At 51.7% G+C, this 24397-nt stretch overlaps 11 protein-coding genes across 11 annotated transcripts; 6 read left to right on the forward strand and 5 right to left on the reverse strand.

Annotated features, from left to right (window-relative positions):
• Window positions 1-706: 706 nt before the first annotated feature.
• On the forward strand, window positions 707-1573 carry AYO20_05524 (hypothetical protein; the record flags this gene model as incomplete). The annotated part of the gene is made up of 1 exon (XM_022643818.1): window positions 707-1573. The coding sequence occupies one exon, from the start codon at window positions 707-709 to the stop codon at window positions 1571-1573; it is 867 nt and encodes a 288-aa protein (XP_022500282.1).
• A 429-nt stretch (window positions 1574-2002) lies between these two features.
• Window positions 2003-3092, forward strand: AYO20_05525 (hypothetical protein; the record flags this gene model as incomplete). Its single annotated transcript, XM_022643819.1, has 2 exons — window positions 2003-2474; window positions 2533-3092. The coding sequence occupies 2 exons, from the start codon at window positions 2003-2005 to the stop codon at window positions 3090-3092; spliced, it is 1032 nt and encodes a 343-aa protein (XP_022500283.1).
• Window positions 3093-3514: 422 nt separating this feature from the next.
• AYO20_05526 (hypothetical protein) lies at window positions 3515-4675 on the forward strand (the record flags this gene model as incomplete). The annotated part of the gene is made up of 1 exon (XM_022643820.1): window positions 3515-4675. One exon carries the CDS (start codon window positions 3515-3517, stop codon window positions 4673-4675), a length of 1161 nt encoding a protein of 386 aa, XP_022500284.1.
• A 776-nt stretch (window positions 4676-5451) lies between these two features.
• On the forward strand, window positions 5452-6339 carry AYO20_05527 (mitochondrial trans-2-enoyl-CoA reductase; the record flags this gene model as incomplete). Its single annotated transcript, XM_022643821.1, has 2 exons — window positions 5452-5780; window positions 5847-6339. 2 exons carry the CDS (start codon window positions 5452-5454, stop codon window positions 6337-6339), a joined length of 822 nt encoding a protein of 273 aa, XP_022500285.1.
• A 492-nt stretch (window positions 6340-6831) lies between these two features.
• AYO20_05528 (hypothetical protein) lies at window positions 6832-8974 on the forward strand (the record flags this gene model as incomplete). Its single annotated transcript, XM_022643822.1, has 10 exons — window positions 6832-7081; window positions 7149-7208; window positions 7271-7438; window positions 7503-7711; window positions 7782-7946; window positions 8004-8109; window positions 8190-8395; window positions 8463-8501; window positions 8558-8849; window positions 8913-8974. 10 exons carry the CDS (start codon window positions 6832-6834, stop codon window positions 8972-8974), a joined length of 1557 nt encoding a protein of 518 aa, XP_022500286.1.
• Window positions 8975-9296: 322 nt separating this feature from the next.
• On the reverse strand, window positions 9297-9968 carry AYO20_05529 (putative phosphoketolase; the record flags this gene model as incomplete). The annotated part of the gene is made up of 1 exon (XM_022643823.1): window positions 9297-9968. The coding sequence occupies one exon, from the start codon at window positions 9966-9968 to the stop codon at window positions 9297-9299; it is 672 nt and encodes a 223-aa protein (XP_022500287.1).
• Window positions 9969-10350: 382 nt separating this feature from the next.
• Window positions 10351-10731, reverse strand: AYO20_05530 (hypothetical protein; the record flags this gene model as incomplete). Its single annotated transcript, XM_022643824.1, has 1 exon — window positions 10351-10731. One exon carries the CDS (start codon window positions 10729-10731, stop codon window positions 10351-10353), a length of 381 nt encoding a protein of 126 aa, XP_022500288.1.
• Window positions 10732-11456: 725 nt separating this feature from the next.
• On the forward strand, window positions 11457-13095 carry AYO20_05531 (hypothetical protein; the record flags this gene model as incomplete). The annotated part of the gene is made up of 5 exons (XM_022643825.1): window positions 11457-11460; window positions 11513-11875; window positions 11926-12416; window positions 12487-12645; window positions 12700-13095. 5 exons carry the CDS (start codon window positions 11457-11459, stop codon window positions 13093-13095), a joined length of 1413 nt encoding a protein of 470 aa, XP_022500289.1.
• A 599-nt stretch (window positions 13096-13694) lies between these two features.
• AYO20_05532 (hypothetical protein) lies at window positions 13695-15946 on the reverse strand (the record flags this gene model as incomplete). The annotated part of the gene is made up of 7 exons (XM_022643826.1): window positions 13695-13875; window positions 13972-14508; window positions 14568-14665; window positions 14726-14862; window positions 14928-15181; window positions 15258-15512; window positions 15627-15946. The coding sequence occupies 7 exons, from the start codon at window positions 15944-15946 to the stop codon at window positions 13695-13697; spliced, it is 1782 nt and encodes a 593-aa protein (XP_022500290.1).
• Window positions 15947-16825: 879 nt separating this feature from the next.
• Window positions 16826-18628, reverse strand: AYO20_05533 (hypothetical protein; the record flags this gene model as incomplete). The annotated part of the gene is made up of 5 exons (XM_022643827.1): window positions 16826-17036; window positions 17093-17312; window positions 17371-18011; window positions 18076-18460; window positions 18559-18628. 5 exons carry the CDS (start codon window positions 18626-18628, stop codon window positions 16826-16828), a joined length of 1527 nt encoding a protein of 508 aa, XP_022500291.1.
• A 3638-nt stretch (window positions 18629-22266) lies between these two features.
• On the reverse strand, window positions 22267-23325 carry AYO20_05534 (hypothetical protein; the record flags this gene model as incomplete). The annotated part of the gene is made up of 2 exons (XM_022643828.1): window positions 22267-23021; window positions 23166-23325. 2 exons carry the CDS (start codon window positions 23323-23325, stop codon window positions 22267-22269), a joined length of 915 nt encoding a protein of 304 aa, XP_022500292.1.
• Window positions 23326-24397: the final 1072 nt, after the last annotated feature.

Genomic DNA, 24397 nt, shown 5'->3' on the forward strand with positions numbered 1-24397 from the left:
ATTTGCAAATGAATGAAGGAGTCGAGACCATATTGGTTTTGGATTTTGTGGGCCAGCCTAACATCTCTCGTTCAGAAAACTGTCTTTATTATTGGTAGAGGATGCATTCGTACGTCAGTCCAGACATGCCTGCCTGTATTCATGAGCTCTTCATCCGGCCGCGCAGAGAATGGTTGACTTACTCCAATGCATACAACGCGTAGTTTCCTCGCCGTACGTAATGGAGAGTGGGACAGTGGCTCCCAGTTCTTGCCATGAGGGACTCTTGCAGTCTCATCACCGGTCGGGGCACGCTCCTCTATTGACGATTCTCCCAAGCCATTGCTTAAGCCGTCTCGATGCTCCATGCCCAGATCAATGTGATTGGCGTGCATCGTGCCTATCAACAATCAGTCGTTCACACGAGTAGTCTGACAATCGAAAGGCGTAGCAAGCAGTTGGCACAACTTATGGCGTCGCCAATTGTATTGCCGTGGCCACCAACCCAAAACAGTATCGGAGTTTCGCTGCGGATGTCTGAGTCAAGGGACCTGACCTTCAGCCAATAGAGAGCCACTCTCGATCATTGGCCGGAGTTCAGAGTGTGACTTGATTTCCAAGTTGTCAAAGTCCGACTGTGCGTTGACGGTGAGCTACGATAAGTTTTGTTGCTTCATCAAATACCTTGCTTTGCCATCGTGGCGCAAAGATACTCGATTAGTTGACGATGTCGAATGACCAACCGGACCAAATGAACACTCACCCGGCAGCGGCAAACTTGGGAGAAGCTCATGGCAGAAGCGAGCTTTCCGCCGAGCAAGAGGCCCTGAAAGCAGAGTTCGTGGCCGCTGGGGGCACATGGTCCACCTCGTGGGAAGCACTCGTGTTGCTGGACCCGGGTTACTTTTCTGCGTATCTGCGACTGCGCTCAGTCCCCTTCAGAAGAAAGAAATTGCCACGCAAAATCCAAGAGCTTGTTCTTCTCAGCCTGAACGCGTCTTGTACTACTATGTTCACACCCAGCATCCAAGCACACACCTGGGGCGCTTTGCAAGCAGGGGCTACAAGGAGTGAGATCATGGAAGTTCTCGAGCTGGCCTCAGTTTTGGGAATCCATGCAGTGAACGTGGGTGTTCCACTCCTTCAGGAAGTCTTGCGCGAGGAACAGCTGGCTCCCAGTCAGGTCGCAGACACACTCGATCATCGACGGGAAGCACTAAAATCCGACTTCATCAACAAGCGAGGGTACTGGCACTCGAGCTGGGAGAACGTGCTAGAACTCGACCCGGACTTCTTCGAAGCATATACTGAGTTTTCATCATACCCTTTCCGGCAGCGCCAACCTTCCGAGCAGTCAGATGAGAATGTCATGTCTCAAGGTCTTGAAGCCAAGGTGAAAGAGCTGATATATTGCGCAATTGATTGCGCTACAACGCACCTCTTCGTACCAGGATTGAAGATTCACATTCGCAATGCCTTGAAATATGGTGCCGGACCTGAAGAGATCATGGAAGTTTTCGAGTTGGCAAGTCTGATGGGCATTCATACTGTGACTGCTGGCGCTGAGGTGCTGGCGAGCCTAAGCAAGACTTGAGCGAAGTCATGTATGTGTCAATAGACGCTATACGTAGCACAGCCATAACAAAGACCTGGGCTCGAACGGATATTCGATCTACCATATGCAAACGCCGTAGCCAAACCTTAGCCGTCTTTCTACCTGGTTTTTCTCTCACAGAATTACATCTCGCGAGTCCGCCTCTGCGAGACCAAGCAATTACCGTAGATGCAGTGGGAGTCGGAAAAGCCCTCCCCAACCTGAAGACATGGCATCCACCCCCTCCTAGCTTTACCTCTAAAAGCTATGAGCCGCTGTCATCTCCGTTACCCACTACTCAACGGTAATCATATTAAAGGCTCCTCGTCGCAGATTTACTGTTGGCAACGCTTTCACAAGGACTACACAGAACTGTAGAGTGTTAATTCTACTACCACGCCGTCAAACGCTTGCTTCTTGAGTTAAGCAATGTCTACTCTGCCGGATTTCGACTCCCTACCACCGGTACCAGGTCAACCACAAGGGAATGCTTGGGGCCTGTGGGGAAAGGACGATCAAATTGGCTGTGTGTATCTCCCCAAAAGAAATGCTCACAAGCCCACTGACGCATTGCCCCAAGGTCTGAACAAAATCACCCACGCGGCCAGGATTAATGCAGCAAAAGAGGTCAAGGCCGGTAGGAGTGTCTCTCTCGACCAGCCTCTCAACTGGATGGACAATCACCGCATAGCTGGGCGCATGGCTTTTCAACACAATATTATAGACTTCAAGAAGCTCGTCAACTCTTTCGGACACGATGATGAGGTTCACTTTAATACACAATCATCTTCTCAATGGGACGGCTTACGACACTGTGGACTCCAAAAAAGCGGCCTCTATTACAACAACCTGAAACATGAAGACATTGATACGAAGACAGACGGAAGAAACGGGACACACCGTAGGCATTTGTTCCTCCTTGGATCTTGGTTTGGTCGAAGATTGTCTCACATCTCAAGCAGACTGGGTCGCGGCCGGCGGTATTGTTGGTCGTGGAGTGTTGATCGACTACGTTCGCTGGCGTGAAGAAACCGGACAAACCCCTATCCCAGCTGACAGTGCCTACGGAATCACTGTCGACGAGCTGTATGCTGTTGCGAAACATCAAAACCTCGAGTTCAAGCCTGGAGATATTCTCCTTATCCGTGGCGGGTTTTCGCTCTGGTATGAAGCTTGCGCAGACAATTTGAAAGCTGAGAAGCTCGAAAAGACCGAATTCATTGGAGTCGAACGGTCCATGAACATGGCGCGTTTCCTGTGGAACAATCATTTCTCCGCCGTGGCGACCGACTCGATCGGCTTCGAACAGTGTCCCGTTCCCTTTGGCAGCGAGACCGAAGTGGTGTTGCACGAATGGATCATCGCTCATTGGGGCATGGGTTTAGGTGAGCTGTGGAATCTGGAGCCCTTGAGCAAGCTTTGCGCAGAGCAAAAGCAGTGGAGTTTTTTGTTCACGAGTCACCCGTTGTACGTCTTTGGCGGAGTGGCGTCCCCTCCGAATGCCATAGCCTTACTCTAGATTCTAGTCCATGAGGATAGCTCGCTTCGGTCAAATGTGTTTAAACCCCGAGTGAAATTGCCCGAAGTCTCTCTATTTGTACCTTCCTGAAACGCGGGACCATCTTTGATGTAACTAGCCGGAATTCAAAACTCGAAGCCAATATGCTAGGTTGATTATTTATTCCACGGTACCCAATAATACCAATACCGCATCCGGATCGGAGAGCAAAGTGGTCGCAGGAATGCAAGAACCACAACCGACCTTTACCGAGCCGATTCCCCCAAGCTGGAATCGTGGCACGCTATAAGGAGCAAATGTTTTTCCAAATCCATTCTTTCGTGACTTTTATGGTGCATGGATGTCTCCACGAGAGCTTCAAGGTTTCTCACTACTGACTTTTTCGATCGAACCTCTCACGGACTGCTGGTCACTGAACCACCATGGTACTCAAGCCCGAAACTTCGACGCTCTTTCGCTCTTTGCGTGTCGGCACCATGGATCTCTCGCACCGCGTTGTCATGGCACCGCTGACTCGATACCGAGCACTTGATGACCACGTCCCGATGACATCGCTGGTCGCGGACTATTATGCGCAACGAGCACGTTCTCTTCCTGGAACACTGATCATTGTAGAAGCAACTCATATCTCGCCGCGAGCGGGTGGAGCTGCCAACGTACCAGGAATCTATTCCCCACAACAGATACAATCATGGTCGACTATCGTCCGAGCAATCCACGATGTCGGCGGTTACGCCATTTGTCAACTGTGGGCCATGGGCAGAGCCGCCAAAGCAGATGTCCTGGCAAGAGATCCGGAGGGGCCATTTGATGTCGTCAGCAGTTCAGACCTTCCTATCGACGACAAGAGCGCAGTACCTCGCGCGCTATCTGTCGAAGAGATCAACGAATTTGTCAAGGACTATGCCAAAGCAGCCCAGAACGCGATCGAGGCGGGGTTCGATGGCGTTGAGATCCACGCTGCCAACGGTTACCTCATTGATCAGTTCACCCAAAACACGTGCAATAAACGTACTGACGAGTATGGTGGTTCAATCGAGAAACATTCTCGTTTTTGTTTGGAAGTGGCCAAAGCCGTGGTGGATGCGGTTGGTGGCTCGCGGGTCGGCATCCGTCTGAGTCCATGGTCCCCGTTCCAGGGCATGCGAATTGCGGATACGGCGTTGTTGAAACAGCAATTTGGTCATCTGATCCGAGAAGTCAGAAAACTCGGCCTCTCCTACTTACACCTGGTCGAACCCCGGATCAGCGGAGACTTGGACGTGTCAAAGTCCGAGGACAAGGAATCTCTGGACTTTGCTTTCGACGCCTGGGGTTCAACTGTCGATGCACCGATAATGGTCGCGGGAGGCTACGACCCCACGACCGCCCGAGACGCAGTGGACAGACATCCTACCTACCAGGATAGGAACGTCGCGGTGGTGTTCGGACGCTTGTTTATCAGTAATCCAGACCTCCCTTTCCGGATTCTTCACGGCCTGCCAACCGCGAAGTACGATCGAGACACCTTCTACACCCCGAAGAAAGAAAAAGGCTACAACGACTATCCGTTCAGTGCTGAATATCTCAAGACCATAGCATGAGGTCGCTTGCAACGCGACTGAGCTCATTCTCATGCAAGGCTGGTGTGGTGTACCGGCGAACAACGGCGGGCGCGAACGACCTCCACAACGCGTATAACCCTCCCCAGAACATGTTGAGAGATAGAAGGTCAGAATGTGTCCTGTGGATATCATGCAAGTTGTAAAATGCACGACAGCTTTCTACCCCATGGGCAATTGACATTAATTTTCAGCGTAGAGAATGAGCATTCACGTGAAGTTGCTTCATGACGAATTTGTCACCGTCGAGTGATTCGATTGAATATATGGGATATCTGTCCGTTATATCTCAGGAGTACCACCGTGATATAGTGTCATTGTGTAGCCAACTGCAAAATGCTCCGATGTAAATGAAAACAAAGCGCATGAACGATCCAGAGGCGGCACTATGCAGACAATGTCCGCAGTGTTGAACAACAGCGAAACAGAGCGATCCATTCCAGATCACAACCTGAGCCAAACGAGCTCGGGCTGTTAGGAAGCTCCACTAATTATGATCTCAGGCGTAGAATCCCATAAGGGAAGGTATGCCACCCCAAGGATCCAATCAAATCGACGTGTGACGTGTTACGGACTTTGGACATCTCCAGTAACAACCCAAGTGAGGTGGACCGCAGTAAAGTCCGAGAGACATCAACAACCGAGATTTGCACGACCGATCACCTGTAAATACTACAGAAGACCTTGAAATACTACAGAGCCCTAGCGATGCAACTGAGCCTACCAGAAAGATCATTAGAAGTGAGGACAGAAACACCATGGCGGAGCAAACTCACGCAATCGTGACTGGTGCATCTTCTGGTATTGGCAGAGCAGTTTCATACAAGTTGGCACGCCGAGGGGTCAATCTTTTGTTGGCCGACATCAACATCGCAGGCGGAGAACAAGTGGCCGAGGACATCCGCAACAAGTTTAAAGTCGCCGCAGCTTTTGTCAAATGCGATGTGAGCAGTCAAGCGGATGTCGACAACATGCTGTCCGTGTTCAAGCAGAACTATCCCCGGCTTGATTGGGCCTGCAATTGCGCAGGGACTGCGGACAAACTCATGCCTGATGAGGATGCCGTCACCCAAGAGCAGTTTGACTGGTAAGTTTTCATCCTTGTGTCCCGCTGAATTTGACCCTGCTGGGGCTCTGAGACGAGATTATCTAGGATGTATCATCTCAACGGCAGAGGAACCTGGATGTGTCAAAAGGCCGAGGCCTTGGTCATGCGCGAACAAGAACCGAGAAAGATTGTGCTCGACCCTTCCGAGGAAGTCGTCGAAACCAGAGGCTCGATTGTCAATATGTCGTCAGTCTGTGGTATTGTCGCCCTAGGACTCCCGGGCTATTCGGCAGCCAAAGCTGGAGTGCAAGCCATTAGCAGATCAGGAGCGCACTTCTACGGACCAAACGGCATCCGGGTCAACAGCATATCGCCAGGATCGATCAGGACCGAGGCTTCTGTCGCCTGGGCTAATTCCTTGCCTGACGAGCAGTGGAAGTTGGTCGCCAAATCAATTGTGGATTCAACGCCACTCCGGAGGCAAGGGCGGCCAGAGGAGCTGGCCAATGTTGTTGCCTTTCTCCTTAGTGACGAGAGCACCTTTGTCAATGGCCAGAACGTTACAGTCGATGGGGCGTGGACGACTGCTAGATACTAGATATAGCCTCAATGACAAATGTAAGCTTCAAACGACCTGTGATATATCTCCGTGGAGCAGTAATGCTGGGGCAGACTGATCTCTACATGTTCGATCCTTGAGGTGGTTGATGTTGACGCGTACATTCGACGAGCCATCGCTCTTTCAGACGCGAGTCGTACGCATGTCTGCGAAGCTCTGCGAGCGAAGTTTTTCGGGCCAGGAGGGGAAAAAGCCAGCCAGGCCAACATCCGACCAAGCACTTTGCAATTGTAGTTCTCCTAGCTTCCTCAGAGGCAGTGTCGGGTGCAGTCACTACTTTTTCGGGTGGATGGACCGATTGCAATATCCCATGCATGGGTGGGCAGAGCCCGACTGTGGAAACATCGGGGTAAAAGCGTGGAGGGACAAGAAACATGTGGCCGGCCTCCTCCTATACAGGCACCCCTGAAATGCCCCCCCAGATTCCCTGAATTTCCCAAGTTTGTGTCACACACACGCAGTAGTCACAAGATGGCCGGAAGGATCACTGCCACGGTCCAAGAATGGGCCTCCCAGTTCTTGTCACGATCCGTGCTCATCACCTTCATCATTGCGGCTGTACTCCTTTACCATGTCGGACGGGCAATTCATCTGATTTGGTTTCATCCATTGTCGAAATATCCCGGGCCGTGGTTTGCAAAGATCTCGCCGTTGTACGATTTTTTCGTGGCACTGGGGGAGAGAAGAGCCCAGCATTTTGAGTATTTGCATAAGCGATATGGTGCGTTACTGAGGTTCGCAGCCGTCTTCCTCGCCTGACTGAGGACTGATTGATTACCGCAAAAAAGGTCCAGTTGTGCGATTCGGCCCAAATCAGCTCTCTTTCATCACTCCCACGGCGTTCAAAGGTTTGGACACATCACCCAAGTGAGCACAAAAGCACAGACAGTTTTCTCACGTATTGATTTAGAGATTTACGGCTTCCAAGCCAACGTGAGAAAGGCCGATGCCCTGGTGGCGACGCAGTCAGACCCGGACACAGTGAGCACTCTGAGTGATCCTTACAAGAAGTCGGCGTTGGCAAAGAGAAAAATCTTATCTCAAGGCTTTTCGGAATCTGCCCTCAAACATTCAGAAGGTGATTTATCCGGGGCAATCCATTTCCCGGTCGACAAAGACACGAGGCTGACGCCGGACTGTAGAGTACATCATAGATCAGATCAAAGTGCTCTGTCGGTGCCTGGTGGACCCTGAGACTGAGCGAGTCAAAGACATGTCGTTGTGGCTCAACTACCTCGCATACGATATCATGGGCGAGGTTGTGTTCGGCCAAGGTTTCAACATGCTCACTGAAACAACCTTGAGATACATACTGCCCTTGATTGACTCCATGGTGTTCAGCATGCTTCTGGTACGTGTTGCAAACCCGTGCCCGACCTGGTGGTCATGTTTCCATTACCGCAGGATCTCACACGACACAGGGCGGAACCCTTCCTGCGTTGCACAAGTCTGGTTTGATCAACATTATGTTTCCGCGAATATACAGAGGGCGGAAAAAGTTCATTCAACTGGCGGAAGAGAGGGTCACTCAACGATTGGAGACGGACAACCCTACTGAAGGAGGACGCAAAGACTTTTTCTATCACGTCAGAAGGTGCCTTTTGTCTGTGCAACATTCCCTTTGAGCTGACCAGTGGCCACAGCTACTTCGGGCCAAGGACGAGGAGACCGGAAAGCCCCTCTCGAGAGCGAGACTCCTGACCGAGGGTGTCCTGCTGGTAACGGCAGGCAGTGACACAACGTCAACAGGTAGGAGGCTTGATGGGCCCATTTTTCTCTCTATTTCTGGACACACAGAAAACTGGTGGATCTCTGACTTCCCGATGCAGGTCTTGCGGGGACACTCTTCTATTTGGTCAAGCACAAACGCTGCATGGAACGCTTGCGTGCCGAATTGGACCAAAACTTTGAGCATGTTGACCAGATAAAGACAGGCACAGCACTGGCAAGATGTGTGTATCTGCGAGCTTGCGTGGAAGAAGGGTTGAGAATGGCACCACCGGGGCCGGGTATGACACCCCGTACAGTTCTCAAGGTACGTGACTATATTGCTGCTTATCACCAAGACATACTTAATTGGCTAAACAATGGTGTCGGAACAGGGCGGGCAAATCATAGACGGTAATTTCTTACCAGAAGGAGTATGGCCTCTCGACTCTCTCCGTGTGCGTTCCCTCCAAAGCTCACACGAATGTAGACAACTATCGGATGCGCAATCTGGGCTTTGGGGTATAACCCGGAATACTACCCGGATCCGGAGGAATACAGACCAGAACGGTATCTATACCACGAAAGCGCGTCAGAGGCCGACGTCCTCCGAGCAAAGTCATCGTATTGGCCCTTCTTGACGGGTGTGAGGAAGTGTCCTGGAATGAAAATGGCCTACCAAGAGCTTTACCTGACCATTGCACGACTCGTATACCTGTTTGATATGACACCGGAAAAGCCGGAGGAGCTGGTGGGCAATTTTGATATGCTGGATCATTTCAGTATGTTGAGCTTGCGGCATCCCGCCATTTTTAATATGTACAGGATGCTGACGTGCCACACAGATGTCAAGAAATATGGACCATATCTGTCCTTCAAGCTCAGAGAAGGACGTTCGCTAGACTGAGAATCTAAGCGTGAGTGGGTTGGCCATCACTCACGTCACTATCCGCTCGCCGGGAGCGCATGGAACTGGTTCTGGACAGAGATGAGTAGAATAGGTAGAGCAAGGTCCGGATGATGACCCCAAACAGTGGGCACTTCCGTGAGGTTACCTGGTCTTATAAACTTCTCGCCGTCCTTTTTTCTTTTTAATTTACTGTGCCGAGCGGGATTTCCCCTAACGCATGCAACATAAGTCCAAACTGGATACTCGATTCAACCGTACTACTATTTGGTAAAAGGAGCCGTTCGTAACGCACTCGCACACCGCTCAATAATGCGAACTTTTAGCGATACTCGTCAGTCTCGTCGCTCTCATTCAATTGGTGCCACGGGGAATTCAGTGGCAGGTAGGACCCCTTGACCACGGCCTGGTCGCAGAACAAAAACGGGAACTGCTCAAAGAGACCCGGCTCTAATTTAAAAGGAGTCTCGACCCCTTGTAAAGCCAGGAGAAATTTCGTCTCAAGGCCGGGAGGCAGGGTGATCTTGCCTGGGCCGGATTCCTGTTCCGTGTCATCCTTTCCAGACAGGTAGGATAGAAATTCACTGAGACGATAATAAACATATGTTTCCTCGACTTCGGTAGAAAGACCTGTTGTCACGTCTTCCTGAGTGTGAATACCGGGAACATTCTTCTCTGCCCCCACATCCAGCCTGACTTCCAGGCAATATCTGTCCATGGATTCCTCTAAGAATTGAGTAAGATCGTACTCGTTTGCGTGACGAATCATGTTATCACGTAAGCCAGGGAATGGTAACCAGTCGATGGCGGGCCAGTGGAAAGTGGTGAGCTGTGTTTCGGTCGGTCGCCAGGGTGGCGCCAGTTTCTCGTAGTTTTCCGCAGTTGGCAGAATTCGCCATCGTGTGATGGGACCTACGAAGTGGAAGGTACACGTTTCAGTATACCACAGTTTGTGGGCTGAAAATTGTTCCGTGTTCGCCAATGTTTGAAACATTTTCCGAATCATCAAGTCTAGACTGGAGAACAGTCAGACGTCAGATCATGATTGCTGGGGAGAACAACTATCGCTATGAGAACAGCGTACCTTGGATGAACTCCCGAGGGGTCGGACTGTCGTTGAATAAGGGAGTGCCGCACCGAGCCTTCTAATCGAAGGATGGGCAAACAGTAGATTGATGGTCTGGGTATAGCAGGCACGTTTCCAGTGTTTAGTAGCTCTGAAGCCATCCGACCGAATGGGAATAGCCCTTGGGTTGACATCGATGGCCCCAGAAGAGGCGGCTCCCCCATGGTAATGTCATCGCGAACATCGAAAGAGGCGCTCGGGAGACCTGAAGGGTCTGAAAAGAGCCGATTGTTGCTGTCGAAGTCTTCTGTTAAGTCTGGTATTTGATGACAGCAGTCAGCAGGCGCAACGCAAGACGACAGGTGGTAGACTTGCCGCCGACCGGCTGGTTCATTCCCGTGAAGTCACCCAATAAGTCTACCAAAGCATCGCCGTTCGAGGGAATGCCACTGGTCTGAGCATCGGCCGAGACAATCTGTAAAGCTCGGGACAGATTAGAAAGGGACTGCGAGATATGCTGGACGGTCAGTTGGGCACGTTGATTCCGCTGAGCCAATTGTTCCTCCAAGAAGCGGACTCGGTTGACAAGCTGGTGATTCTCGTCCATCAAAGTCCTTGTATCTAGCACGGCTGGGGGGTTCGCAGGCTGCGATTCATTGACGAGCTCTGTCTCTGTCCAGGGTAGCTCCATCTCGCCGTAAAGCCTCGGACTTGTTCGATATCGTGTTTGCAAAGTACTTCATTTCATCACAAGAAGAACGTGCGAGCGAGGCAGTCAGCAGTTTGGCGGTGACACGGTCTGAAGCTTGCTTGACCGTGCGGCTGCCGTGCTAACTCGAGGGCTTTCAGTGAATCAAGCAGAGATACTCTCGGTTATAAGCCCTGGGGAGTCGCACCGCATCCTCAAACGTCGGCGAATCAGTTCGCTGCCTCAAGTCCACTCCAGCCCGCAATCTCTTCGTGGGGTGGTGGCGGCGGACTTTGCTCCGCCAACTCATGCCCACCCGCTCCGGAGGGTGACGAGGCCAAGTGGGCTCTACCGAACATTCCTGAGGGGTACTCCAGGTTCTCCGGACCAACTTTCCTCTACCCACCGGCATGCACAGCCTTGACCTGGAAGACTGGAGAGGATGAGTCACCCGCGGCGAAGGATACGAGCCCCAAATGGACCAGTAAAGTGTCCAGAGTGCAATCGAGAATTATCGCGCAAAGACGTCCTCACCCGTCACCTTCGGGCCAAACACTCGGACGTCGCCTCCTCATCTCAGAGAAAAAGCCGTCGAAAAAGCTGTCTCCGCTGTGCTTTGTAGGTAGCAGGCCAACTCGGAGCAATCTTGCCTTAGAAATCTCTCGAGCTAGCAGCTGATATTGACACAGTTACAAGTTGAAGTGTTCCGACGAGCTCTCATGTGCCAGATGTGTAGCCAAAGGCTTGATCTGTCAGAGGGAATTTCCTACTGCCACGGTTCCAGACCTTCAACGCGAAGACTGTACGACACAAGACTGCGAGGATTCGTCAGTGTCGGATCGTCAGGATGCGACCACTGAGACCGCGAACGTGCCACATGCCAATGACAAAAGAAAACAAGTCTCTAATCATTCTCACCATTCCGACCAAATTGACGTGGCCGACTCAGGCGAGCAAGACGACAGTCTATCGGCCGGAAAAGATAGCTGCAGACTGTCAGATAGCCAGGTGTTCGATTCGGATAGGAATTCCCTGGGGAGGATATCCTTCGATCTGCCGTCACTAGATCTCAGCTTCCTTCCTAACACAGGACTCGACACCTATGAACCTGAAATCACAGTCGACCACGCACCGCAAGGTGTCAATGGTATGCTGGCCCTTCCTTCCCCCAGACGCTGAGTGCTGGACCCCTGACAGAGGCCTTAGGTGTATACCCGACTCCCTTGCCTGCGACTGTGCCGTTGCATGATTACATTTCAATAAGCATGTCGCCGTCTGGTTCTCCACGGCGACCCATTCCCATTGAAGGAACCGACGAGTACCATGATGCCGCGGTCGTGGCCACTCTCGACAAATCCACTGCGACAAGACCGTCAGAACCGTGTGATTTCCAGGGTGGTCGACCAAGTTCAAGTTCTCCCAAGAGTGATTCCCAATCTTGGAACGACTTATCACCAAGAGACGGCCAAGAACGTGCAGCGTATTGGCTTACATCTTCTCAAGATTCCACGGAACTCATACAAGGCTCGTCGGACGGTGTGGATGAGGTCAAGACTCCGGCATTTCTCGATCTCGCAAATATGCTCCTGGCAGAAGATGCCGCTACTACTCAGCTTCCCGGATATCACTTGCCCTCGGGGCAAGACATGGTGACCTATGTCAATCTGTACTTTACTAATTTCGACCCTGTATGAGCTCTTTTTACCACTTCAACGGCGCCCACCGGCCTTGAAGGACCACTCTCTAACAAGGATCTAGCGCTTTCCCATCCTCCACCGCGCCACCTTTTCCTTATCGACCTGCTCCGCACTGATGTCTGCGACAGTGTCAGCCATCGGAGCCAGCTATTCGGAACATGTTCAAGCAAAGAGCTACTCCAAGGCAATGCTCCGGCAGCTTTGGTCCATTTACAAAAACGTAGAGGCCAACTTGCACCCCTTTCTTGCCCATTGTTCTGACTCTTTGCTACAGGACTCCTTCAGCTCTGGAGCTTTGAACACGTCGCAAATTATGGACATGCTTACGGCTTTCTGCCTCCAGTCTTACTATGAATTAACTTACTTCCACAAGGATGCCACCAGTCTGTCTTCTCAGCATGAACAGCTCTACATTTCCACCGCAAAGCGCCTGGGTCTGTTATCATCGGCCAAACCCTACAAGAGCGGTGACCGGGAGGAACAGACTGCCCTCAACCAGCTCCCAGGAGCAATGACTTCTCAGTCGAGCCGCCAAGATCCGAATCATGACCAGCAAGACTTGGAGAACTGGCTGACCTGGATCCGCGGCGAAAAGAAGAAACGGCTCGGGTGGGCGATTTTCGTGAGTCTGACTGTATTCTTCGCCCTTGCTAGGAGAACAAGTTACTGACCTGCGACCGACTCATGTTTCTTTTCCGCCGCTATAGATTGTGAATTGCCAGCACTGTCTCGGGCTAGACAAACACTTGCAAATCACCGAGGCCGACATCTCCATCTGTCTCCCCGGCGGAGATGCTCTTTGGCAAGCAACGACAGTCCACCAGTGGTGCGCATCACTGAATTGGTTGACGCTTCCGCCACGCGATCCTCCATTCACCGCGACCTTGCACAACCTCTTGAATGAAAACCTCCCGGTCAAGAGGCTTTCTGTCTTGAGTCGCACCGTCCTTGTCTCAGCGTGCCAGGCAATCGTGCTGGGTTTGTGGGAGTTTTCCTCGCCACACTGCGATCCCAATACGTATATTCGCAATGTGACAAAGATAGTGATGAGGATGGTGACGGTTTCAGAATGGCAGCATTGAACGCAAATCGGCCGAGCCGATCGGCTTGAGATGGGCGCGCATGAGGAAGGCCAGTGGACGGCGAAAATACAATCAATGTTCTTGTCAGGCCGCCCACCTCCAAATATTTTGTCACATTTGCAAAATTGTGCAATCAGAGTGTTTACAGGCGTGAGCCACAGAGACAAGTGCGCAGGCGCAGGCCCCCTCAGATGCTGATATCATATTCCTCTTGCACGTCCTTGCCATCGACATGTCCCATGTACCAGGTAATATCCCTCCCGTCGAAGTCTAGCGCATCGAATCCATTCCCGAGCCAACACCACATGTTCTTGCTATGGAATTTATAGTCATAGTCTTCATACCGAGGGTTGTCGATCAATTTCATGCTGCAAAAGGGGGGTTACCGTCAGCGACCCGCTTTTCCCTTGCATGTGTAACACCTCACAAAAAAAAAGATGGGATCATACGGATCAGAAACTTACTACTGATTTCTGGACCCCGGATAGAGCATGATCCTTCCGTCCTTGGTACCGCCCTTCCACCAGCTACGGCATCCTGTCGCCCAGACGGTCCTTTGGAGGTATAGATCCGCATGTTCCTGGAACTGTCGAGCTACCTCCGCCCGAGGGGTCACGCTCTTGATGTCCTCCAGCTGGATTTTCTTGATCATTTTGAAGAAATATTTCGTGAAGAACTCAATCATGACCAGTGCGCTTGCCTGCCCCAGTGGCCCGTACGGTCCGTAGTAGGTAAAGTAGTTCGGAATCGAGGGTGCGGCGAGCCCGAGGTACGAAAGAGGATTTTGTCGGTATATATCCTGTAAATTCTGGCCGTTCGCGATGATCGGGAACCTAGGTATCCAGGTCGTGTTGAACCCCGTGGCGAGGATGATGATGTCAACCTCGACCTCGTTACCCTGGGGGTCGATGAAACCTCTCTCGGTAATTTTCTCTAAGCCCGCTTCTGTGAACACTGTGGTGTTATCCGCAAGTAGCGCCTCGAGAAATCCATTGCCTGGCCTGAATGGCATGTCAGCCGCGAGGAAACGAACCAGGGGAGCCTTGGAGCTGTGACTTACGTTGGCCTTTTACATCCCACAGGAAAGTCCTTTGGTATTAATGCTTCTGCTAAGCGTTCGTTTCCGGCGAGCTTTTCTTTCATCAAAGCCGTCGCGACCTGTTGTTCCACAAGATCAGAAAAACCCCCCCCCCCTCTCTCGATAGTTTGTTGACAAACCTTCTTCGCAGCCAGAGCCTCGGGCGTGTTTTGATAGAAAGCACCGAAGCCTTGGTTGATATTAGCCTCGACGTTCTTTCGATATTTGAGATACGTGAGGGGGTCCTCGCTAAAGACCCTTTTCTCTTCGGGAGTATCTAAGATGTGGATTAGTATTGTCCGTGAATGTGCCCAAAGCCAGCCAAATATTTGCAGAACCCACAAGCAGGATTGGGGCTGTCGCCTTTCAAGTACTTTGCAGCAAACGAGCCCAAGACCCATGTCGGGGTTCTGATCCAGGTATACAGCTGCGAGACCTGGCTGGAAATAGTCGCAGTTATCTGCATGCCACTGGAGCCGATTCCGACCACCGCGACCTTTTTCCCCGCCACATCAAGTCCTTCGGGATAAGCTGCGGAGTGGACCAAGGTCCCTTTGAACGATCTCAGCCCATCGATCTTGGGCCATTCCCAGTAGCTAAACATCACGACATCCATGTTAGTATCTTTTGTTCTCAACGGAGGAAGGTGTGCAAACTTCGGGGTCAACGTACTTCAGCGGACCTCCTCCATTGATGAAGACATCGCATTCGTCGACAAATTCAGTTCCATTTACCGTGTCCTCTACTCGAATGTGCCATTTTCCTGTCTTCTCATCCCACTCCGCGTGCTTGACGGAGTGACTGAGCTTGATATACCGGCCCAGGTTGTATTCTTCGACGATACCTTTGAAGTAGTCGAAGATTTCTTTGGACTCGGAGTAATATTTGCTCCAGATGTGTGGCTTCCAGGTGAATTGGTATGTCACACTGGGAACATCGCAAGCACAACCACTAGGCACACCAAGTATCCTCAGTATTTGGGCCTGATGTAGCCCTGCAAAGCTAACCCGGAATGTCAACGACCCACAACAGATGACTTACGGGTATCTATTCTCCAGCCACGTGCCTGCAACGTCATGGTTCTTCTCATATAGCTGGAAACTGACATTTGTGAGCTCCGACTCGGCCCATTTGGCGAAGTTGATGCCGGATGCTCCAGCTCCCATCACAACGACTCTCAGAGGACGATAGACTCCCGACGGAGCCTCGTTGATGGTGTAGCCATGTTCATTGGTTGTAGGCCAGCCATAGAGGCTGGGATAGTCTTGGAATGGAATTTTGTCCAGTGGACTAGCTTTCGCGACTGCAGCCACGCCGTGCGGTGCTGCCTCTGAACTGCTGGGGGATTCAAATGGCGCCATCATGTATCATGTATCGAGCATGCGAGCCAACAAATTTAATGTCTGACATAAAATGTCGCCAATGGTCCATGCAACAAACTGAAAAAGCCAACGCGTTCCGGGGAGACTGGCCAGACAGCTTATGATACCTGATAAAAGTGCTGAGCACCCGGCTCCCATACATTGGTGGGTGCCCCCCCTCTGCCCGCTTGAGAATTTATAGCGTGAGTGGGCTCAATGGGCACAGACTCTGAGCGTCGAGTCCGCAAAAGGGTCCGGTAACCATAATAGCATGTTGGCTGTACCCGGCCAACTTTGGTTGCGGGCTCGGAATGATGAAGTGGCCAACGATTTCGCACTCCGACGTGCCCAATCCACGACTACACACCTTGTCGGTCACGCGAAGTATCTCCCTCCTTCTAGCCACAAATTGTGGTCTACTATCGTGTGTCCACGATCTCTGCCTTCGCCTAGTTTGCGTAAATGCCAGGATGGTAAAGCATGAAAGCTTATGAGCAGGAGAAGCGAAGAACCGGATGTATGGAAGCCGCGAATGCATTTATCACTTGTGGAATCGTAACTGTCTTCGAACAACATGACGCTTGTACCAAATCAAAGGCATTGTTTGATACTGAAATATAGAGTGTCATCATCCACTGCGAAGAAAGTCAGATGATGCTCAAATACTTGTATGCGATTGCCACCAGTCAAGCACACTCCACTCCGTCCACTGAGTCAGCTGGGACGGTTTTTTCGTCTAGACCGCAGATGACTTCAACACATATGATAGCCCCTGACCACGTCTGCAAACCCCGATGAACATCCATCTTGCTGAACAGCTTTCAGCACATATTGAAACGACAGATCGTCGGCTGGAGGACATGCATGGCCGAATCCTTCCTATTTTTCTCTCCCAATCTCAACGGCGTTTTCGACATGTCTGGCATTGGCGGTCTTGACCATGCCATGCTCCGCCGCTTCAGGAGCTTCCTTGGTTACAATATCCTGAAGCTCATCCAGATGCTGCCCAGCATCCTCGATGGTTTCGGCAACCGTGTCTCCAAACACGCCAGCAATTTCCTCCAAAGTTTTGCCAGAAGTCTCGGGAAAGCTGTGCAATGTCAGCGCCAGTCTCTAAAGAAGTCATTTCTCATGTCATCCACTTACAGGAAGTAGAAATACGTGATGAAAACAGCGTCCATGATGACAAATATCATGAAGAACTTCCAGCTGATTGCCTCGAGGGCCAATGGAGTCACTTGCACCAGCATGATTGTGATGGCATTGAACGCGCCCAAACCAGCCGAGACACCGGTAGCTCGAATCTTCAATGGCAGAATCTCGGGGAAGTACAGGAAGCCAAAGGTATTCAAGAAAAGCGTGAAGCCTGAGTGCGGTCAGCGATTGAACATTGGAGGATGCAACGGCCGGGAGAAAAGACTGACCGACTTCGAACATGAACATGGAGAAGATGCTCAGTCTGCCAAACACCTTATCGGTGGAGTTCGTCTTCTCGTATGTTGCCCAGAAGGCGACGAGGAGCAAGGAGCCAGTCGTGATGATGGACATGGATGTGAAGAAAGCCGTCCTCCGGCGGATCTTGTCCATGAAGAAGAGACCGATTGAGTTGGAAATGCACGCCGTGGTTCCCCAGACCCCGGTGAGCACCAAGGATACCTTGTTGCCGATGCCCAAGGACCCATAGACAAACACTTGGTAGTTCTGAAGCGGGATGACCCCGGTGAACATGACGAATGCGTAGAAGATGATGGGCATCGATGCACGTCTCCAGAGTCGGCGGTCTTTGAAGATGGCCGCCATGCCCATGGACTGTTTGCCCTCGAGCTCGAGCTGAGCTCGAATCTGATGGAACTCTTTGAGGTAGAAGTCCTCATCCCCGTTGACGCTTCTATGCATGCGATGGAGGACCTTCAAGGCTTCTTCCTGTCTGCCTTTCAAAATCAACCACCGCGGGGATTCTGGCATCCAGAACGAGCCCGCAAGCATGAGCACGGCAGGGACCAGTTGCAGGCCAAGCAGCACGCGCCATGAGACATTGCCTGAGAGATAAGAAAACCCCAGACCCCTGGCAGGAAAACGTCAGTGTGAAGGCAAATCAATCGGAAAGAAGAATACAAGGCGGGCCATACATCCACTCGGTCAGAGCATACGCGACCTGGCAATTGACAGAGTAAATGGCCGCAATGCGACCACGGATGTTCGGGCTGCTGATTTCACTGGCAAAAGACGGACAGACACTGAAGACCATTCCACAAGCGATCCCGCCGATGATGCGTCCGACCAGCAAAGTCGCAAATCCTTGGGCGCCTGTTTGCATACTGACACCTAAAATGCAGATGACACAAGAAGCCTGCACGGTGAAGATGCGCCCATACTTGTCGGGCAACCAGAAATTGACGACGCTCCCGATGACGCTGCCGCCATAGTATGCGGATCCAAAGCCTCCGATCTTGTTGACATCAAGGTCGAAGTATTCTAGGAATGAGGGATAGCCAAAGATCGACGTGGTGCAGCCTGAGATATATGTCAGCCCAAGTTCAAAGTCGAGTTGGATGCCCATTTGACAGCGCCACATCTATTCAGAGGTGAGGAAGGGGTGATGGTTGACCGACCAGAATCGTAGCCATAGAAGAAAGACCCAAATGTCACAAAGATTATACAGAGGATGGGATAGCTGTTCATGGTGGCTGTCGTGTAATCCAAGGTTGACCAACTATCAGACTCTCAGTCTGCACTGGTGAGGATCTGGGGAAATCTGGGGAAGATATGCCTCCATGTCTGGATATGCAGAAAATCCATCCATGCGTCTGGGCTACAAGGAGAGTGAAGATAGTTCATGTGCCACATCGGCTGAGATCCCTTCTACTTTGGGCTTCCTCCACCTGGTGCCGCATCAAACTCCGATATCTGTGGGCTAGTGTGGGTTGGATGAGCATTGGCAGTGGAAGGAACTGTGGCCTTTCTCCGATCACGACCAGCGGCGCCCAAGAGGACGCCGGGACCTCCGATGGGTGAGTTGATGACCTCTTCCAGCACTTACAGCCATCTGATGAGCTGATCATGCCTGACTTCAGGAGTGAGGCCTGCTCTAAGAGGAAGTCCCATGTCAACACCGCGCCTTGGTAACTGCTATAATGGCTCCGCACCGTGAAGTGCGGTGTACAGATAGTCAATCCTATACTCGAGATAATGGCATCGTCCTAGAGGGTCTGGAATGGGATCTTCAGCCGTGGTGACATTTTAAGCCAGCCGACCGTCTAATACGCGGTCGGAATGCATAACATCATCGAACTGAAAATGGAAGCTCATCCGAGAGAGCTAGCGATTTTTAGTGCTTAGGATCGGATAAACTTGTTTCCGATTGATACAGAATCTCAACGCGCGACCAACATGCCCAAGTGAAACTCCAAGGGTACGCAGCGGTCTCAACTCCCATTCAGACCGAAATACTTCAGGGGTCACAGCCTACCTTATTCCTCTGTGGTCTCGGTCCTGGCAGCACGGATTCGAAGTCGAACCTGCAATACATGAGCTGTTCCATTTCACACGAGATTTACTAGAGTAAAAGCACTCATCCTCTGCGCCTACAACATGCCAACATCAAGGCGTCGTCAACATCATCATCATATCGATACCTAGGGATGTTGCGCAACTCATAGATCTCTTCACCTATTGTTCGTTGTTGAATTGGGACGCATGGCAATGCTGACAGTCGGCCGAGCTGCATCCTCTGGGTACCAGTCGAATCCTAAAACGTTTGACAGAGTCCTGCTCGCTCCGCCACACGCGCAGTCAAGCGGATGGGAAACTCAGGGCCTCGACATTGGATAACCGTTCAGGTAGATGCCTCATCTCGGGCTCCATCACAAGGGGAAGAGGAAGAAAGGGAGCTTTTCCGTCGCAAGGTGACTTGCTGCACCAGTCAGGTTGTTCTCTGGCTCGTCTTGCCTCGTGCGAGGAATCGGCCGTAGTCCTTTGCATTTCGGCTGCTGTGTGTTGCCTGTGTGTCGTACTGTATTCTCCTCGGCGATACAAGCCAGCTTCTGGCGAGTATCTGTTCACGACCCCCAATCAGTGCGGCGAACAAGGGAGCTTGAGTGAGGTTATTGGGCTTCATGTGGTTCAAACTCACATTTGCCCCCAAAGCAGGCTGCCAGGTTCGTGTCGAGCTATTAAGCTCCTCAACATTCATAGTGCAGGTGTTAATCATGGTGAAGTTGTTCATACGAGACCCTCCGTTGCAGCGAACTCTTCGATCGGTGGTTCTCGTAGTCCGACCGCCGAGCACGATCAACAGGTCGTTTGCCCGTGTCTCGATCTCCTTTTCTTCAACTCGTGTAGACGGACTATCTCTGAAAATACACCCTGCATATGACGAGGTTGGCCAGATTTTTCGCGACTCGAGTCAGGTATTGATTGGGATTTGGGAGTTGATTCCAGTGCCACCCTTCCGTGACGAAGGCATAATATTCACGAATGCAGTAACCTGGTCCGACTTGGTAAGCATCGTGGATAGAGATGGGTAGTCGACATCGATAGGTTCCTTTTTTGCAACGGTCTCTCTCAGAGATCGCGCCCTTTCGAGGATTGAAAGACCTTGTCAAGTCTTAGGTGGGACGGGATTGTATAAGGATGATTGGGATCGTCGAGCGTCGACGTAGAGATATAGAGAGAGGAGAGAAGCGGCAATCGGAAACCCCCTCCAGAAGACGGAGGGCAGTCAAATGTGACTGTGCGTTCTGCTCGAGTAGAACAACCCGTGAGATGCCAGGAACTGATGCTGCTTTGTAACGTCATGGACGACAGCCTGACCAGACCCAGCCAGCGGCACCTCCCCTACCCAAAGTCAGCTACATATGAGTATTACCTCGTAGGGGAGTTGATGAAGTTGCCCGCTCTCTCTCTCACACATACTCTCTCGCCAGTACGAGTACATCCCTGATAAGCACCAACTACTAGCGCACCTTTCGCGCGCATATGTACTGGTACGTATATGTGTAGTCGAAATCATGTTCATTGAAAAAGGTAAACGTTGACCCCATCCTTCAAACATCAGTCCCATGACATGATATGACTCTCTCCTCCGCCCCACTAACCCTCTCCCTTCCCTTTCTTTTCTGCCTTTCTAGTATCTTTGAGCTCCCATCTTTTGAGTTTCTGCATCCCTTCCTCCCATATTGCCTCGTCTCGTCTCCTCCTTGCCTCGTCTCCCGCTCGTCCCCACTTTTTCTTCTTATTTTCTTCTCTTCTTCACTAGATACCAAGTACTCCGTAAGAACGGAGTAATTTTAATCAAACGCCCCCATCCCGTTCAAAGAACCCCGGTCAAAGCGTAGCGCGCCGTTTCTTCTAGAAAAGTCACGCCGCAGGTCTTATATGCAAGTTTCAGGGAGAAAAGTGGACCGGCACCACCAAAGGCCAGAGAGTGCGCAATCCTCGGTTGCTGAAACAGGCGTCGCTACGGAGGATTTGTTTAAATTGGGCAAAGAGATCTAGGGCCCTCCCCTCGACTACCCCTGGTCGAGGACCGAAATGCTGGGAGAAGAAGAATACCTCGTGGGTAATGAGGTTTGAAGACGGATGGGTGACTCGCAGCAAAGAGATTTGCTCCTCGTCCTCGTTCTCGTCGAAATCAACACTTCGTCTACATAACCTCACTCTCCATCCAAAGACGATACAAATGTCCTGTATGTGAATTCGAGGTCTCGTTGACGGCAGACTCCATGAACCCCAGTCAGGATATAACATATAAAGTCACCGGAACAACGACCCCCAACATGCCCTCTATTATGCTCCACAAATGAGAAATTGACAAACTCCCACAGTCGTGATCCTTTCGTGGTCTTGCTCAACATGCCCTGCCTGGTGCGCCAGGTGTATCAAAACGTTGTTATTATCAATTATGTTTTCTTGATGCCTGCACGGCGCGTCCATCATTGAGTATTCGTCCTGATCTTGCTCCCTGCCTTTTCTCGGGTACCAAATATGCTCAGTCTGGCCAGCAGATCTTTGTTGCGCCCCCCGATTATATAAATACATAGGAATGAATAGAAGAAAATTTTGGCGACCAGGCGTCCGGTGAGGACAACAGGTCGGATTCGAAATCGCACACACAGAGAATTAAGCCACTCCTGTCCGTTCGTACTGCGCATGGGTATCATGTACACATGTATCTGCCGCTTTCTATAGTCGTAGCTCATGGTGTGAAAATGTCTGGGTGTTCGTCGTAGGTAGGGTTCGAAGATGGATATGGGGAAAGTAGGAAGACATGGGCGTATATCAATGGCTATGTGCCGGTATTGCTTCTCCGTATGCGACAATTAGGTAGACGGAGGGCCCGAGGGTGGATTGTCCTGCTGCGTACCTGGTTGTGGCTCAAGATGTGGGCTCGATATCTGCTGTACATCTCGAGCAACGGAGGTAGCCGGTTGAGCACGTTCTGGTCTCGCAAGAAGTCGATCAGAAGGGCTCTGGGCCGCGTCCGTACTCCTTCCGTCACCCGAATCGTCTCCAGGAGACCCAGAAAGAGCCGGACGCGTCGACTCTGCCTCGTCACGCTGGCGTTTTGACCGTCTTTTTCCGCTCGATGTTTCCTCCCTGGGTGTAAGCTGCTGCAAGCGTGGAGTCTGCATAAAGGGTGATGTTGTGGCAACAGCTTCGGAAAGCGAGCTGGGCGTTTCAGACGGTCTCGATTTCTTTGCTGGCCTCCTCTTCGGCTCGTAAGTCTGCCCGGCCTCTGCAAGCTTGCGATCGCGTTCTTCCACTTCTTCTTTCGTCGGACGACCTCGTTTCCTGCGCTTTTCCCCCGGCGGCTCGGGTTGAATGAAGGGGCGCAAGATCCGGAACGGTTCCCCATTTGTTGTCGGAGGAATAGGCGAGTCTGTCGAACGAGGAGGACGAGGCTGAATGGGTCGTTGTGTTGACGGGGCCAAATCTGGTTCCGACACTGCTCTCACCTCCGGAGGATGCGGCGCAAGTTGTTGCTGAGGGAAGCCTGGCACTCCCGTCGTTGGGAAGGGGCGGTATTGACTACGCAAGAAATTGTACATTTGGTGGCATGCGCTAGGAGTGCGGCCTACACCAGGGTCAGCGCATGACTATGGATTTCGCGACCAGGCAGGAGGGACAGTGAATGCCAGTTGGAAAGGGGGTTTCCCAGCGACCATCTTGTCGAGTTCGCGGGAGGCAGCATTTCTCTTCCTTCTTGAGGTCTACATACCTGCTGGCAGTGCAACATCGTCCCATCTGGGTTGTATATTGCCATTTTCGATGGCGCGCACCAAAAATGACGGTACATCCTGTCCAGCACTCTGAATAATGTTGGTCAACAAGACGATTTGCTCCGAAATTGTCCATGGTTGGTTGAACAAATTGGACATTGGGAAAGGTGAGGGCGGAGCGCAAGCTGAGTTTTGCAAGGGACGGGATGCATGTGACTGTCATCAAGCGGCGCAATTGTGACCGGCATATAGGGAGGATTGGTTCCGCAGAGCGCGCTGTTCATCCAAATCCCGGGTGTTAGAGCAGAATTGCGCTGGACCCCGACTGAGGGTGTACAGAGAGCGGAAAGGACAAAGTCAGTGGGTGACTTTGGCCCGGAGGTTGTAAGAGACCTTTTAAGAGTTGTAGATTGGTCACCCATTCAAGCAATAAGGCAGAACAAAAATTCCAGGACGCTGGGACAGAAGGCCTTGGTGGTCTGGTGGTCCCTCTGCCTCGAGGCCAGTGAGCCAGGCGCAGAAGGGGCATCATTCCAAGTTAGCCATTATTTTGGGAAGAGCAACTTGGGCTTTGAGTAGTCTAGCGATTGTCAGTGGCAGATGATCAGGAGCCGCGGGTCGACCAATGTTGGCCGCAGCTGCAAGACATGCAACGGCGCGTTGTGAGTGGCCGGGCGGTGGCCATCTGCGCGTGAGAGCAAGGGAATTAGAGTACGGAGTAGCATGTCTGAGGGAAGGTTTCCGTACGGCGTAAGGGAGGTTCGGTGGTAATTCAGTTTTCGACAGATGCTAGATGCTGGATGCTGGTCAGCCCGGGTTGGTCAAGTGGTGCTGTTGCTGGCTGGCGCCATGAGTCGCGGAGCCCGCCTTGCCTTTGTTCGTTCAGACTGCGCCTGATGAGGTCTGGGTCCCTGCCCATTCTTCTGCTAAAGCTGCAAACTCTCGACAAGCTATGCAGCAGGCTAGGCTCCGTCGAGCGGCCCAGGTGGATGCAGGCGTAAAAGGGTAGGGACGAGATGCAGGTAACAATCAGTAGGGGTGGGAACAAGTGGGAGAATCCTGTCTCTCGTGCAGCAATCCAGTGCTGTTCAGGTTAGCCCAGCCATGTCTTGGGTGTGTTTGGGTTGCTGCTTGACAAGATTAAATGCCCCCCCATCAGTTCTCAACTGGGAGTTCGTAGTCTTCGGCAAGCTGCAGCGCAGTCTCCGCGCCCCTGCAGCATGCCGAAAAT

Source organism: Fonsecaea nubica (genome assembly GCF_001646965.1).
Source record: "Fonsecaea nubica strain CBS 269.64 chromosome Unknown Scaff32, whole genome shotgun sequence".
NCBI lineage: Eukaryota > Fungi > Ascomycota > Eurotiomycetes > Chaetothyriales > Herpotrichiellaceae > Fonsecaea > Fonsecaea nubica.